Genomic DNA, 15,737 nt, shown 5'->3' with positions numbered 1-15,737 from the left:
GTTGCTTTGTCCCGGATGATGGAAGCATAGAAACATAGAAAAACTACAGCACAATACAGGCCCTTCAGCCCACAAAGTTGTGGCGAACATGTCCCTACCTTAGTGATTACTAGGCTTACCTATAACCCTCTATAGATAGATAGATAGATAGATACCCTACAGTGCAGAAAGAGGCCCTTCGGCCCATCGAGTTGGCACCGACCACAATCCCACCCAGGCCCTATCCCCATATCCCACCCACTAACCCCTCTAACCTAGACATCTCAGGACTCGAAGGGGCAATTTTAGCATGGCCAATCAACCTAACCTGCACATCTTTGGACGGTGGGAGGAAACCGGAGCACCCGGAGGAAACCCACGCAGACACGAGGAGTATGTGCAAACTCCACACAGACAGTGACCCAAGCCAGGAATCGAACCCAGGTCCCTGGAGCTGTGAAGCAGCAGTGCTAACCACTGTGCTACCGTGCCGCCCATCTATCTTACTAAGTTCCATGTACTTATCTAAAAGTCTCTTAAAAGACCCTATCGAATCCGCCTCCACCACCGTTGCTGGCAGCCCATTCCACGCACCCACCACCCTCTGAGTGAAAAACTTACCCGTGACATCTCTGTACCTACTCCCCAGCACCTTAAACCTGTGTCCTCTTGTGGCAACCATTTCAGCCCTGGGAAAAAGCCTCTGACTGTCCACTCGATCAATACCTCTCAACATCTTATACACCTCTATCAGGTCACCCCTCATCCTTCGTCTCTCCAAGGGGAAAAGGCTGAGCTCGCTCAACCTATCCTCATAAGGCATGCAACCCAGGCAACATCCTTGTAAATCTCCTCTCCACCCTTTCTATGGCTTCCACATCCTTCCTGTAATGAGGCGACCAGAACTGAGCACAGTACTCCAAGTGTGGTCTGACCAGGGTGATGTTGAGCTTCTTGAGTGTTGTTGGAGCTGCACCCATCCAGGCAAGTGGGGAGTATTCCATCACATCCCTGACTTGTGCCTTGTGGATGGTGGACAGGCTTTGGGGGAGTCAGGAGGTGAGATACTTGCTGCAGGATTCCCAGTTTTTGACCTGCTCTTGTAACCACAGCATTTATATGGCTGGTCCAGTTCAGTTTCAGGGCGCATGGTAATGTTGAGGATGTTGGCAGTGGGGGTTCAGCGATGGTAATACCATTGAATGTCAAGAGGTGATGATGAGATTCTCCCTTGTTGAACACAGTCATTGCAAATGTTACTTGCTACTTGTCAGCCCAAGCCTTGGTATTGTCCATTAATAATCTGTGCCGGGGAGCAGAATACGTCTTTCATACGTTTACTCGTAAAAGCGGACTTCATATTGAGTGCACCTCCTGAGCATGGACTCGCTTGCCAGCGATATCGTCGCTATGAACCACACCATACCCAGGTCAGCTCCAAATGCATCTCACAACAAAAGATTCCTTTGACTTAGTTCGGCTCCCCGTAGTCAACAAAGTTTAATCAGGATCTTCCACAAACATTGCACAGATTTTGGGGCGGCACAGTGGCGCAGTGATTAGCACTGCTGCCTCACAGCTCCAGGGACCCAGGTTCGATTCCCGGCTTGGGCCACTGTCTAGAACATAGAACATAGAACAGTACAGCACAGAACAGGCCCTTCGGCCCACGTTGTTGTGCCGAGCTTTGTCTGAAACCCAGATCAAGCTATTTCCTCCCTATCATCCCGAAGTACTCCATGTGCCTATCCAATAGCTTCTTAAATGTTCCTAAAGTTTCTGACTCCACTATCACTGCAGGCAGTCCATTCCACACCCCAACCACTCTCTGAGTAAAAAACCTACCTCGGACATCCTTCCTATATTTCCCACCATGAACCCTATAGTTATGCCCCCAGTTACCATTCCATTCACCCGAGGAAACAGTCTTTGAACGTTCACTCTATAAACATCTATCAAGTCTCCTCTCAACCTCCTCCGCTCCAAAGAGAAAAGCCCAAGTTCCCTCAACCTTTCCTCATAAGACCTACCCTCCAAACCAGGCAGCATCCTGGTAAATCTCCTTTGCACTCTTTCCAGTGTCTCCACATCCTTCTTATAGTGAGGTGACCAGAATTGCACACAATATTCCAAATGTGGTCTCACCAAGGTCCTGTACAGTTGCAGCATAACCCTGTCTGTGTGGAGTCTGCACGTTCTCCCTGTGTCTGCGTGGGTTTCCTCTGGTTTCCTCCCGCAATCCAAAGATGGTGCGGGTTTGGTTGATTGGCCATGCTAAATTGACCCGAGTGTCAGGGGATTAGCGGGGTGTATATGTTTGGGGTTGCGGGAATAGGGCCTGTGCAGGATTGTGCTCGGAGCAGACTCAATGGGCCAAATGGCCTCCTTCTGCACTGTAGGGATTCTGTGGGATTTACTCAATGGTCTCAGTTTAACTCCCTTGTTCTCTTTCCCCTTAGTGGCCCGGGATGAGTAGGTTAGATGGGTTTGTGGGGTAAATATGTGGGATTGCGGGAATAGGGCCTGGGTGGGATTGCAGCCTCGATGGGCCAAATGGGCTCCTTTTGTACTGTAGGGTTTCTATGATTCTAGAGTTATACAGATCAGGATCAACTACTTACAGGTTGTGCATCAGGAATAAAAGAAAGGGTTAAAAGATGAGTAGTGCCAGAACTCGTGAAAATGTAATGCTTCCGGGATCAAATCACGTGACCCCCACCTCCCCTCCCCAACCCACTCGGATTTGACTTGTATTCATTTTAATATTTTAATTGTTGTTTTATCTTGGCTTGTTTTTGGCAGTGTTACCGAGTTTCCAAGTTATCCTGAAGCCAAGGAAACCTTTTTTCAGCATTTACGACGATAGATTGGATGTTTCAATCACCGCGAGGTTGGTGGATTCTTTCATCGGAGGTCAGGCCTTCAGCAGAAAATGCTGGAAAATCTCAGCAGGTCTGGCAGCATCTGTGGAGAGAGAGAACGGAGCCGAGGTTTCCAGTCAGGGTGACCCTTTGTCAGAGCTGAAGAGAATCGAAGACAGGACGGGATTTATACTGCTGTGGGTGAGGGGGTGGAGAGCTGTTGGGGGGGCGGGATGGAGAGCCAGGTGATGGGGACAGGAGAGATTGACAAAGATTTCATAAGTAAAAGGACAAAGTGTACAATGACTTAAATCAGGCCATTGAGGTGGGCCTGTTAGAATATGAACCCCCTGATTAAGGGCCCTGGCATGGCCATCTACAGGTCCAGGCAGTGGGGGATCGAGGGGGTTGTCCAACCTGACTGTCTGCCTCTCTACCCGCGGCCATCTTTGCGGCCGGGTGTCCCTGGAAAGGGAGCATGCAGTGTCCGAGGGCACAGTTGATGCCTTCCATGCCCGCTAGGCACTGCAGGGACTGGGGTGCATTATTGATCCCTTTAATCACATTTTAATTTGATGTTTTAAGCTTCCTTTCCCCTTTGTTTTTTTGTTTCGGGCGGTTCCCCTCCTTTTAGGGAACTGCCCCTTTTGAGTTGTCCCTAAGTTAATTTGATTTTGTTTATTTGGTTGGACAAAAAGAGTTCCGTGATTAAGGGCCAAATTGATGGGCCAATCAGGGAGCCTCTTGCTTTGTACGTAACCAGGCGCGTCAGTTCCTCTGGCACTCCTAGTGTAGACTGCTGACTGAAAGCACTCTGTATGCTGTTGTCAGACTATTAAATAAAGGGATTTTGGTGAAGGGACCTCTGCCTCCGAGGACTTACTACACAAAGGGAATGTGAATAGTGGTGATCATGGCTAGGAAGGGTGCTAATGGCGGCCATTTAGAGATCAGAATGTGCAAATGGCAGAACAAAGGTTAGCAGTGTGTCAAAGGACAGCCTGAGACATGTAACAAGTCGGGTGGGGGGAGGGGAAACTGGTGGGGGAAAAGAAAGATGGGTGCAAGATAAAAAAAACTTGAAAAGCGAAGCAATGGAAGAAATTGAAATTAATTACAAAACAAATAAACTGATGGAAATGAGGTGGAGGAGAGAGTTCACGCTCTGAAGTTGTTGAACTCAGTGTTCAGTCCGGAAGGCTGTAAAGTGCCCAATTGGGAGATGAGGTGCCGTTCCTCCAGTTTGCGTTGGGCTTCACTTGAACATCGCAACAGGCCAAGAACGGACATGTGGACAGGAAAGCAGGATGCCGTGTTAAAATGTGCAAGCAACAGAAAGGTCTTCGCCCTGCTTGCGGACGGACCGAAGGTATTCTGCCAAGCAGTCACCCGGTCTATGTTTTGGTCCCTCCGATGTAGCATAGACTGCATTGGGAGCAGTGAATGAAATAGACCAGATTTAAAGACATAGACGTGAAGTGCTGCTTCACCTAAAAGTACATTGAGGCCCTTGGATGATGAACAGGGAGGAGGTAAAGGGGTCAGGTGTTGCACCTTCTGCGATTGCATGGGGAGGTGCCATGGAAAGGAGGTAAGAATCATAGAATCCCTACAGTGCAGAAGGAGGCCATTCAGCCCATCGAGTCTGTACCGACAACAATCCCACCCAGACCCCATCCCCGCTTAGTAACACTGCTAATCACCCTAACCTATCACATCCCGGGACACTAAGGATGAATTTCGCATGTCCAATCAACCTAACCCACACATCTTTGGAGTGTGGGAGGAAACCGGAGCGCCCGGAGGAAACCCACATGGGGAGAATGTGCAAATTCCGCGCAGACAGCAGCCCAAGCTGGGAATCGAACCCAGGTCCCTGGAGCTCTGAAGCAGCAGTGCTAACCACTGTGCCACCGTCCCGTCAGGTGTTGGGTGTGGTGGGGGAGTGGAACAGGGTATCTCAGAAGGGACGGTCCCTGCAGTATGCTGACAAGGGCAGTGAGGGCAAGAAGATACTGGAGTTGGCAGTCGTGGCAGAGGATGAATGCGGAGGCTGGTGAGGTGAAAAGTGAGGACATGTTGTATTATCCTGTTTCTGGGAGGGAAGGGATTTGGCGAGAGCAGTGCTGTGGGGGATGGGTTTGACATGATTGAGAACCCTGTCAGTGGGTGGAAAACCATGATTAAGGAAGATCTTTTCAAAATTTATTTTCATTTGTTCCATTGTTTCATTTTTCAGTCTTTTTTAAATCTAATTTTCCATTTTTTTCCCCTTACCACTGTCTCCCCTCCCCCCACCCCACGAGGGCCATCTGTCACCTGTGTCAGGTTGTCCTTTTAACACTCTGCTTCTCTTTGTTCTGCCACTAACACATTCTGACCTCTTACTTGCCGCTATCAATGCCCTTCTTAGTCATGATCGCCGCCATTCATGTTCCCTTCGCCTTTTTGCCTGTGACATCTTTATCAATCTCTCCACAGCTTCCACCAACACCTGGCTCTCTATCCCGCCCCCACAGCTCCCCACACCCTCACCACGACAGTATAAATCTCATCCTACTTTCCATTGTCTTCAGCTCTGACGAAGGGTCATCCAGAATCGAAACGTTGGCTCTATTCCCTCTTCATAGACTATTTGGTCAATGGGGAAATGCTTAGGAAATCAGAAACGCAAAGGGACGTGGGAGTCCTTGTTCTCTTAAGGTTAACGTGCAGGTTCAGTCGGCAGTTAGGAAGGCAAATGCAATGTTAGCATTCATGTCGAGAGGGCCAGAATACAAGAGCAGGGATGTACTTCTGAGGCTGTATAAGGCTCTGGTCAGACCCCATTTGGAGTATTGTGAGCAGTTTTGAGCCCCGTATCTAAGGAAGGATGTGTTGGCCTTGGAAAGGGTCCAGAGGACGTTCACAAGAATGATCCCTGGAATGAAAAGCTTGTCGTATGAGGAACCGTTGAGGACTCTGGGTCTGTACTCGTTGGGAGTTTAGAAGGATGAGGGGGGATCTTATTGGAACTTACAGGGTACTGCGAGGCCTGGATAGAGTGGATGTGGAGAGGATGTTTCCACGAGTAGGAAAAGCTAGAACCAGAGGGCACAACCTCAGGCTAAAGGGACGATCCTTTAAAACAGAGATGAGGAGGAATTTCTTCACCCAGAGAGTGATGAATCTGTGGAACTCTTTGCCACAGAAGGCTGTGGAGGCCGGGTCATTGAGTGTCTTGAAGACAGCGATAGATAGGTTCTTGATCAATAAGGGGATCAGGGGTTATGGAAAAAGACAGGAGAATTAGGATGAGAAAAATATCAGCCATGATTGAATGGCGGAGCAGACTCGATGGGCCGAGTGGCCTAATTCTGCTCCTATGTCTAATGGTCTTATGGACTTCACAGATGCTGTCAGATCTGTTTTGATTTTCCAGCATTTTCTGTTTTAGTTTCAGGTTCCAGCATCCAGAGTATTTTGATTTTAGACTTTGTAGAGCTCGTTTCAATTAAATTTTAACTTTTTTCTCTCTTCTTAGATTCATGTACGGAGAACCTGTTGAGGGCCGTGCATTTGTCATGTTTGGAGTAATGAAGGATGGTGAAAAGATAAGCATTCCGTCATCAGTTCAATCCGTAGCTGTAAGTTGAAAGCAAAACATTCCTATAAATCTTAGACAGTTGGCATATTTCTACATATTGACATAATGCCATAATGATCTGACTTTCGAATGAGTGATATTAATCTATAATTGAGTGACATTGAGCTGTAATTTCACAGGCTAATCAAACATATATCGAACTATTTCAGAATAATTTTAAAATCAAGAAAAAAACATGACTTAAGATGGCTGCCACACATCACCTGACATCTTTTTCTGCAAGATGTCCAGTTTCTGTAAAATTTCAATGTAATTTACAATTCAGTTGTGCCACAACATTAGAAACATAGTAACATAGAAAAACTACAGCACAAACAGGCCCTTCGGCCCCACAAGTTGTGCCGAACATATCCCTACCTTCTAGGCCTACCTATAACCCTCCATCCTATTAAGTCCCATGTACTCATCCAGGAGTCTCTTAAAAGACCCTATTGAGTTTGCCTCCACCACCACTGACGGCAGCCGATTCCACTCGCCCACCACCCTCTGTGTGAAAAACTTCCCCCTAACATTTCCCCTGTACCTACACCCCAGCACCTTAAATCTGTGTCCTCTTGTAGCAGCCATTTCCACGCTGGGAAAAAGCCTCTGAGAGTCCACCCGATCTATGCCTCTCAACATCTTATACACCTCTATTAGGTCTCCTCTCATCCTACGTCTCTCCAAGGAGAAAAGACCGAGCTCCCTCAGCCTATCCTCACAAGGCATGCCACTCAATCCAGGCAACATCCTTGTAAAAACATCCTTGTAAAACATTCTTCTATGGAACTTTACATCTGCTGATGCCACAATGTACTTCAAAAGGACATAATGAAAACTGCACTGGACCTCGCATGCGTGCTTCTGTGAAGCTACCTCTCAAGCAGAGGTAGAGGACAAGATTTTCCCAGAAATTGGGAAAGGCCGATGGGAAAAGTGGCATTGAGTCAAAGGCCAGTCCGTTCTTTGCATTCTGCTTTGGCAAGACCCCATACCACCCTTGCCCCACAGCACATGACTGAGAGACCACAGCTCTGGTCACTCTATTGCACCCTGAGCTCTCATCGTAGGCGCAGGTAATGGTGGGTTTCCCCATCATATAGGCCCCGATTTTACCAGCACGCCCTTCCCCAAATTGGGGCGGGCGAGGCTCGCAGAACGGCATTCTCCGTTGGCCTTGGGCGCGATCTTACGAGCCTCGGGTAGGCGTGCCGGTAAAGTTCCGGCCATAGTGCGTGTAATGACTTCAATCAGGCCATTGAGGTTGGCCTATTGGAGTATGAACTCCCTGATTAAGGGATCAATTGATGGGCCAATCAGGGAGTCTTTTCCTTGTATTTAACCGGGAGTGTCAGTTCCTCTGGCGCTCCCGAAGGTAGACTGCTGACTGCGAGCACTCTGCTGTTGGAATTGTAAATAAAGGGATTTTGGTGAAGGGACTTCTGCCTCTGAGGACTTATCACAGTGTGCCATTTAGTGCCAATAATTTTCATTCATGGGGTCCACGCCTATCACTGGTGGGGCAGAGTCTCACTTGCCAGCCCCACCATCGCCTCGGAGCTGAAACCATTCGGGTGCTATGTTTAAAGGCTACCCCAGTATCCAGCAGTCACACTTCACAGATCACTGGGGCCACCTATAGACCCTGGCTCCAGAGAGGTGGCTGTCTGCGGTTCACCTTCAGAGCAGGCCCTGCCACCCCTTCCTCTTGACAGTACTGCTTCTGCCTTTGGCGGCACGGTGGCACAGTGGTTAGCACTGCTGCCTCACAGCGCCAGGGACCCGTGTTCAATTCCCAGCTTGGGTCACTGCAGAGTCTGCATGTTCTCCCCATGTCTGCGTGGGTTTCCTCCGTGTGCTCCGGTTTCCTCCCACAATCCAAAGATATGCGGGTTAGGTGGACTGGCCATGCTAAATTGACCCTTAATGCAGGGGGATTAGCAGGGTAAATATGTGGGGGTATGGGGATAGGGCCTGGATGCGATTGTGGTTGGTACAGACTCGATGGGCTGAATGGCCTCCACTGTAAAATTCTATGCTTCTATGAACCAGGCACCTCTGTTGACGTTGTCTTCTTCTCTCCTGCCTACGAGCAAGATGAGTAACAATGAGTTTACCCGGTTCCATGTTTCAGATGATGTTCTGATACCAAATCAAAAAGATTATCTGAGGATCACTCTTCGCCCATTCATTATCTGAAGCCCATTGACTTGTGTCCAGGCCACCACAGTGATACCCAGTCCTTACTCTACATTCTGCTTTGGCAAGACCCCACACCACCCTTGCCCCATCACATGACCGAGTGGCCATTGCCCTGGTCACTCGACTGCATCCTGACCTTAGGCACAGGTATTGTCCATAGCTTCACCCCAAGGCCTTCTGCTCAACCTGGCCTATGGAGGCCCTTGTCAATAGGCACCTCAGCACACAGCCATAGATTAGGAGTGCTCTGCCTCTGCAATGTGCCATTCCCAAATCTCGAAGGGAATGTGGTTGCTTATGTGTCGAGCTCCACCCATATCAATTGGGTTACAGCTGTAATGGGGTTCTGACCACTGACATGTCTTTCAATAAGCCTTGCCCTGTCAACATCCCACCTACACAAGGTCATGAATGTAGCCCAATCCATCACACAAACCAGCCTCCCATCCATTGACTCTGTCTACACTTCCCACTGCCTTGGCAAAACAGCCAGCATAATTAAGGACCCCAGAAATTCTCTCTTCCACCTTCTTCCATCGGGAAAAAGATACAAAAGCCTGAGGTCACGCACCAACCAACATCAGAACAGCTTTGTCAGACTTTTGAATGGACTTACCTTGCAATAAGTTGATCTTTCTCTACACCCTAGCTATGACTGTAATACTATATTCTGCACCCTCTCCTTTCCTTCTCTATGAACGGTATGCTTTGTCTGTATAGCGCACAAGAAATAATACTTTTCACTGTATGTTAATACATGTGACAATAATAAATCAAATCAAATCAAATCAAATCCTGAAGCAACCCCCCCACTCCCTAGCTTTGAGTGGAACAGTCAGTCGAAGATGACTCCCCATTTATGTGCCACACTGCCCAGGCTTCCCCTCCCTCTGTGAAGCCCTTTCAAGAAGCCCATGACCCAAAAGCAGAAGCATCCTCTGGAACGGTGCTTTTCAATTTGACAATTGTTATACTTCAGGTCAGAAACTTCATGAAGTCCGCCTGGATCATAAGTTTTGCACTTTGAATTTGGCTAGGATATACACGAGATGTTTCACTTCAGGTATGATTCAAATGACCCACTAGGGAGCTTTTATCAAACAAAGTTTATTTAAGAATACAGTTAACATGTATAGTAAGAAAATCAGCAATCACCTTTATCAATTACAGACAAGAACAAAAGAACCATTATAAGGTATAACCCTTAACAAATATATCTAAGATGTTCCAATCAAAACCAAAACTTCCTTTAGACAAAAAAACCCTTTCCACAGGTTTAACACAGCAAAGACTAATGCTCATGTGATACTGGAACTGGGTCCTTTGATTGGAGAATTGGAACCCTGACCTCTCAGCCTTGTAACTTCTAGCAGACCTCTGGACACACTCAGGACAGTTTGAAGTCCGGGCAGCTTCCCAGGACACCAGGGGGAGATTCTGGTCAAGTCACCAACAGTAGATGTTCTACTCTAGGAAGGCAAGAAGCGAACCAGCAGAATTTCCAAAACCAGGGAGAGAGAGAGAGAGAGAGAAAAACACTTCTTTTCAGCTTGATGACCCTTCTAAAATTACAAAACCAAAAATGAAACTTTAAATTCACTGGGAAGAAGAAAAACACATGACCCTCCTCCTAACAATGCAGGGTCATAAAAGATCCCAGAGCAAAAATAAACAATCCCCATTTAAACCACTGAAGAAGCAATAAAAATACTTCTAGCAGACAGCCTGGCACCAAGGAAACCAAAACAGCTTATAGCTGCAGAGAACATGATTAAAAAAAAACATTTCTTAAAGCTAGACTAACGTCACACAATCTTGCCCTTGGCAGCACCTACAGTCAATCTCCATGGTACCTGCCTCATTCAACTCCCCTGGTACACTCACAACCAACCCCGGGTGCCCCCCACAGTCAACTCACTGGTCTCCCCCCAGGTCAACCTGCTGGTACCCACTGTTTCAATCCCCAGGTCTTTCTTGAATCTTCCCCTCAGTACTCTGGAGTCTTTCCCCCTCTCCCCGGTACCCTACAGTCTACCCCCTCCCACCAACTCCCTCCCCTGTACCCTGGAGTCAATCCACCGACCCCCCTCCATTATTTTCTTGGTCTCCCTCCACTGTTACCACGGTGCCATCGAGTCAAGCCTGGCCGCCCCTGAATCAGCGGCAGTACCTCGGAGTCAAAGCCCAGCGTAATAATCCCAACAAGGCCAGCCTCCCATCGCCGTAACCCTTAATTTACAAAGTGTAGAAGGGCCGCACCCACAACTTACAGCACACAAGCCTTAGCTCAGATACTTACAGAATGCCCGTCTGGGCTGAAGCAGCAAGCTTTAAGCCCTTGCTGCTTGTTTCCCATTGGGTGAGCCCCCACTCACTCAGTTGGGGAGCTCATACTCCACGAATCCCACGGGGAGATCCAGTGACGATCCCCCTGTGTACTGTGTTCCACGGGCCCCAGTTTGGGAACCTTTGATCTGCCTCAATGCCTTTGTCAAGCACTATCCCCATCACCCTTGATTTCCAGAAATTCATAGAGATTCATAGAATCCTTACAGTACAGAAGGAGACCATTCGGCCCATCGAGTCTGCACCGGCCACAATCCCACCCAGGCCCTATTCTCACAACCCTCCGCATTTTACCCTGCTAATCCCCCTGACACTGAGGGACAATTTAGCGTGGTCAATCAACCTAACCCGCACATCTTTGGACTGTGGGAGGAAACCGGAGCATCCGGAGGAAACCCACGCAGACACGGGGAAAATGTGCAAACTCCACACAGACAGTGACTCGAGGCCGGAGTTGAACCTGGAACCCTGGTGCTGTTAGGCAGCAGTGCTAACTGCTGTGCCACTGTGCCGCCAGTGATTACTGTCTTATATAGGCTCAATATTGAGCTCCCACAGCTCTCGGGGGCAGAGAATTGTAAAGATTCACTTCCTCTGAGTGACAAAATTTCTCCACATCTCAGTCTTCCTGCCCTGTGCAGAATCTTACCAAAACCTTTGTGAAGTTCCAAATATATCACATCCACCATTTCTTCTTAATCTCTGCTTCAAGTAACATCCTCAAAAACTCTAAGCTTGTCAAACATGATTTCCCTTTCATAATTCCATGCTGATTCTGCTGATTTTTACTCTCATTTTCTAAATTTCCAGTTATCACATCCTTTATAATAGAGGTGGCACGGTGGCACAGTGGTTAGCACTGCTGCCTCACAGCGCCAGGGACCCGGGTTCGATTCCCGGCTTGGGTCACTGCCTGTGTGGAGTCTGCACGTTCTCCCCGTGTCTGCGTGAGTTTCCTCCGGGTGCTCCGGTTTCCTCCCACAGTCTGAAAGATATGCTGGTTAGGGTGCATTGGCCGTGCTAAGTTGTCCCTCGGAGTACCTGAACAGGTGCTGGAGTGTGGCGACAAGGGGATTTTCACAGTAACTTCATTGCAACGTGAATGTAAGCCCTAGTGACTCATAAATAAACTTTAACTTTAAGACTCTCACATCTTTTAGACTACTAACATCAAATTTACAGGTCTGTACTTCTTCCTTCTCCCCCTTTATTTGATTTGATTTATTATTGTCCCATGTATTGGGATACAGTGAAAAGCATTGTTTCTTGTGCGCTACACAGACAAAGCATACCGTTCATAGAGTACATAGAGAAGAAGGAAAGGAGAGAGTGCAGAACGTAGTGTTACAGTTACAGATAGGGTGTAGAGAAAGATCAGCTTAATATATTGTTGGAGGTTGGAGAAACTTGGTTTGCTCTCACTGGAACGACGGAGGTTGAGAGGTGACCTGATAGAAGTCTATAAGATTATGAGGGGCATGGACAGAGTGGATAGTCAGAAGCTTTTTCCCAGGGTGGAAGGGTCAGTTATTGGGGGCATTGGCTTGATGTGCGAGGAGCAAGGTTTAAAGGAGACAAGTTCTTTACACAGAGGGTGGTGGGTGCCTGGAACTCGCTGCCGGGGGAGATAGTGGAAGCAGACACGATAGTGAGTTTTAAGGGGCATCTGCACAAATACATGAATAGGATGGGAATAGAGGGATACGGTCCCTGGAAGGGTAGGGGGTTTTAGTTAAGTCAGGCAGCATGGTCAGTGCAGGCTTGGAGAGCCGAAGGGCCTGTTTCTGTGCTGTAATTTTCTTTGTTCTTTGTTCTTTATGCGGTAAGTCCATTCAAAAGTCTGATAGACGAACAATAACAAAGGATTTTCCGAATTTGTGAGGATCCCGTTTTAGCCCTCAGGCCTGATTCAACAGCCCATCATGAATTGGCTGGGGTGAATGGCATGGGAGAATGGCCCCGATATTGACATCTGGGTCACTAATGTCCTTTAGGGAAGGAAATCTGCCGTCCTTACCTGGTCTGGCCTACATGTGACTCCAGATCCACAGCAATGTGGTTGACTCTCAACTGCCCTCGGGCAACTAGGGATGAGCAATAAATGCTGGCCCAGCCAGCGACGCCCATGTCCCATGAATAAATAAAACAACGGAAAACACTAAATAATTTATTCAAATTAGCGTCCTGTATTATAATGTAACCAAAGGTAACATTAATCAATGTGAGGCCACATCTGGAGTATTGTGTCCAGTTTTGGTCTCCTTATTTGAGGAAGGATGTTGCGGCATTGGAGGCAGTTCAGAGGAGGTTCACCAGATTGATTCCGGGGATGAAAGGGTTGACGTATGAGGAGAGATTAAACAGTTTGGGTTTGTACTCGCTGGAGTTTAGATGGAGGAGAGGGGATCTGATCGAGGTATATAAAATTTTAAAAGGGATTGATAAAGTAAATATAGACCAAATGTTTTCCCTTACAGAGCAATCTAGAACAAGAGGTCACAGGTATAGGATGAGAGGCAGTAGATTTGACACTGGGATGAGGAGGAACTACTTCTCGCAAAGGATGATGAACTTGTGGAACTCGCTGCCCCATCGCGCGGTGGAGTCTGAATCATTAAACGGAGGGAGATAGATATATTTCTGATAAAAAAAAGGAATAAAGGGAGATGGGGAACAGGTGGGGAGGTGGATTTGAGACCATGGAGAGATCAGCCATGATCTGATTGAATGGCGGAGCAGGCTCGAAGGACTGCGTTTCTGCTCCCAATTCCTACGTTCCGAAGATCCTAACATGCTGTGAGGGTCAGTTGACCAGCTGACCCAGTGGACCATGTAACCAATGACAAAATGATGTGTTGGTCAGCTGACCAGCTGACCCGGTAGAAATAGAAAGCAGATGGGGATTGTGGGGAGAATTTGTGGCCTGGGTGGCAGCAGCGGGTATGAAGTTTCTTTATTGAACCTTTATTTTGTGAAGTTAGCTCGTTTATTGCTTGCTACTGGAGTATCCTTACTGCTGGATAAACACCCTGTGGCTAATTGTAAGACTCTTTCTTGCTCTAAACGGTTTAATTTCAGATTATAAATGGACACGCAGATGTTTCCCTGACGAGTGAAGCTTTGAAAACCATCTTTCCAGAACTTAATGTACCTCTAGACTGTTCAATCTATATTACTGCCAGTGTTCTAACACATGCAGGTGCGTAAGTACCTTGATTTTGTTACGATTAAAGAGCAATGTATGAAACATTGATTTATTTCTTTGCTATTTCTCTTCATATGGAATTAATCCCTTTATGTCTGGTTCAATTGTTTACTTTTGTGGCAACAGAATGAAGGAGTTGGAGGAGGCCATTTCGCCCATGGAGTCGGTTCCACTATCACCAACTCCACCCTGTATTCAGACATTAGTGTCCAAAAATCTATCGATGACTTTATTGAATATGCCTAACAGCTGAAAAATCCATGATTCTCTGAGGTAGAGAATGCCAAAGCTTCACAAATCCCTTTGAGAGAAGTAATTTTTCCTCATCTGAGTGCTAAATGAGATTGTGACGCCGGGTTCTGGACACATTTGGGGAGAATGCATCCTCATTATCTACCCAGCTGAGCCCCTTGAGGATTTTATGTTTCTTTTTTATTCATTCGTGGGACATGGGCGTCGCTGGCTGGGCCAGCGTTTATTGCCCATCCCTATTTGCCCCTTGAGAAGGTGGTGGTGAGCTGCCTTCTTGAATCGCTGCAGTCTACGAGCTGTGGGTTGACCCACAATGCCGTTAGGGAGGGAATTCCAGGATTTTGACCCAGCGACTGCGAAAGAACGGTGATATATTTTCAAGTCAGGATGGTGAGTGGCTTGGAGGGGAACTTGCAGGTGGTGGTGTTCCCATGTATCTGCGGCTCTTGTCCTTCTAGATGGAAGTGGTTGTGGGTTTGGAAGGTGCTGTCTAAGGATCTTTGGTGAATTTCTGCTGTGCATCTTGTAGATAGTACACACTGCGGCTACTGAGCGTCGGTGGTGGAGGGAGTGAATGTTTGTGGATGGGGTGCCAATCAAGCAGGGCTGTTTTGGCCTGGATGGTGTTGAGCTTCTTGAGTGTTGTTGGAACTGCTCCCATCCAGGCAAGTGGGGACTATTCCATCACACTCCTGACTTGTTCCTTGTAGATGGTGGACAGGCTTTGGGGAGTCAGGAGGTGAGTTACTCACCGCAGTATTCCCAGCCTCTGACCTGCTCTTGTAGCCACTGTGTTTATGTGGTGAGTCCAGTTGAGTTTCTGGTCAATGGTAACCCCAAGGATATTGGCAGTGGGGGATTCAGTGATGGTTACATCATTGAAAGTCAAGGGGTGATGGTTTTGGTGAGATATTGGCCAGGATTCTACCGTCCCACCTGCCAGAGGGATCAGAACGGGTGAGGGGCGGGGCATGGAAAGGTCTGTTGACATCGGGTGGGATTTGGGACGAGTGAGGCCGTAAGATCCAGCCCATCACCTCTCAGGCTTTTAAACTCTCGGGAATATGAAACTAAACTACTCAATTTCCCCGCAAGGAACAATCCCTTTCAGCGAATACTATTTTCGCTTGTGCAATCATATCTACAAATTCTGGTTAAATTCTGTGCAAAAAGCTCTTTTACATCAGTTGAAGATCCAATTCACCTGGTTCAGGCCCCACCTGCAACAGCAATCATACCCTCAAGGGACTGCTCTGTGGGAGGAAGT

General features: G+C 47.6%; 1 protein-coding gene across 1 annotated transcript in view; it reads left to right on the top strand.

Moving 5' to 3' along the window:
- The window catches only part of LOC144507631 (complement C3-like), a 132,779-nt gene that overhangs the window by 16,762 nt on the left and 100,280 nt on the right, over positions 1-15,737 (top strand). Inside the window, exons 6-8 of the mRNA XM_078234787.1 lie at positions 2,782-2,869; positions 6,364-6,466; positions 14,092-14,212. Of these exons, the coding sequence (XP_078090913.1) occupies positions 2,782-2,869; positions 6,364-6,466; positions 14,092-14,212 (312 nt within the window). The remainder of the gene's footprint in view (positions 1-2,781; positions 2,870-6,363; positions 6,467-14,091; positions 14,213-15,737) is intronic.

Source organism: Mustelus asterias, chromosome 19, assembly GCF_964213995.1.
Source record: "Mustelus asterias chromosome 19, sMusAst1.hap1.1, whole genome shotgun sequence".
Lineage (NCBI taxonomy): Eukaryota > Metazoa > Chordata > Chondrichthyes > Carcharhiniformes > Triakidae > Mustelus > Mustelus asterias.
This window is presented reverse-complemented; position numbering and strand designations above follow the sequence as displayed.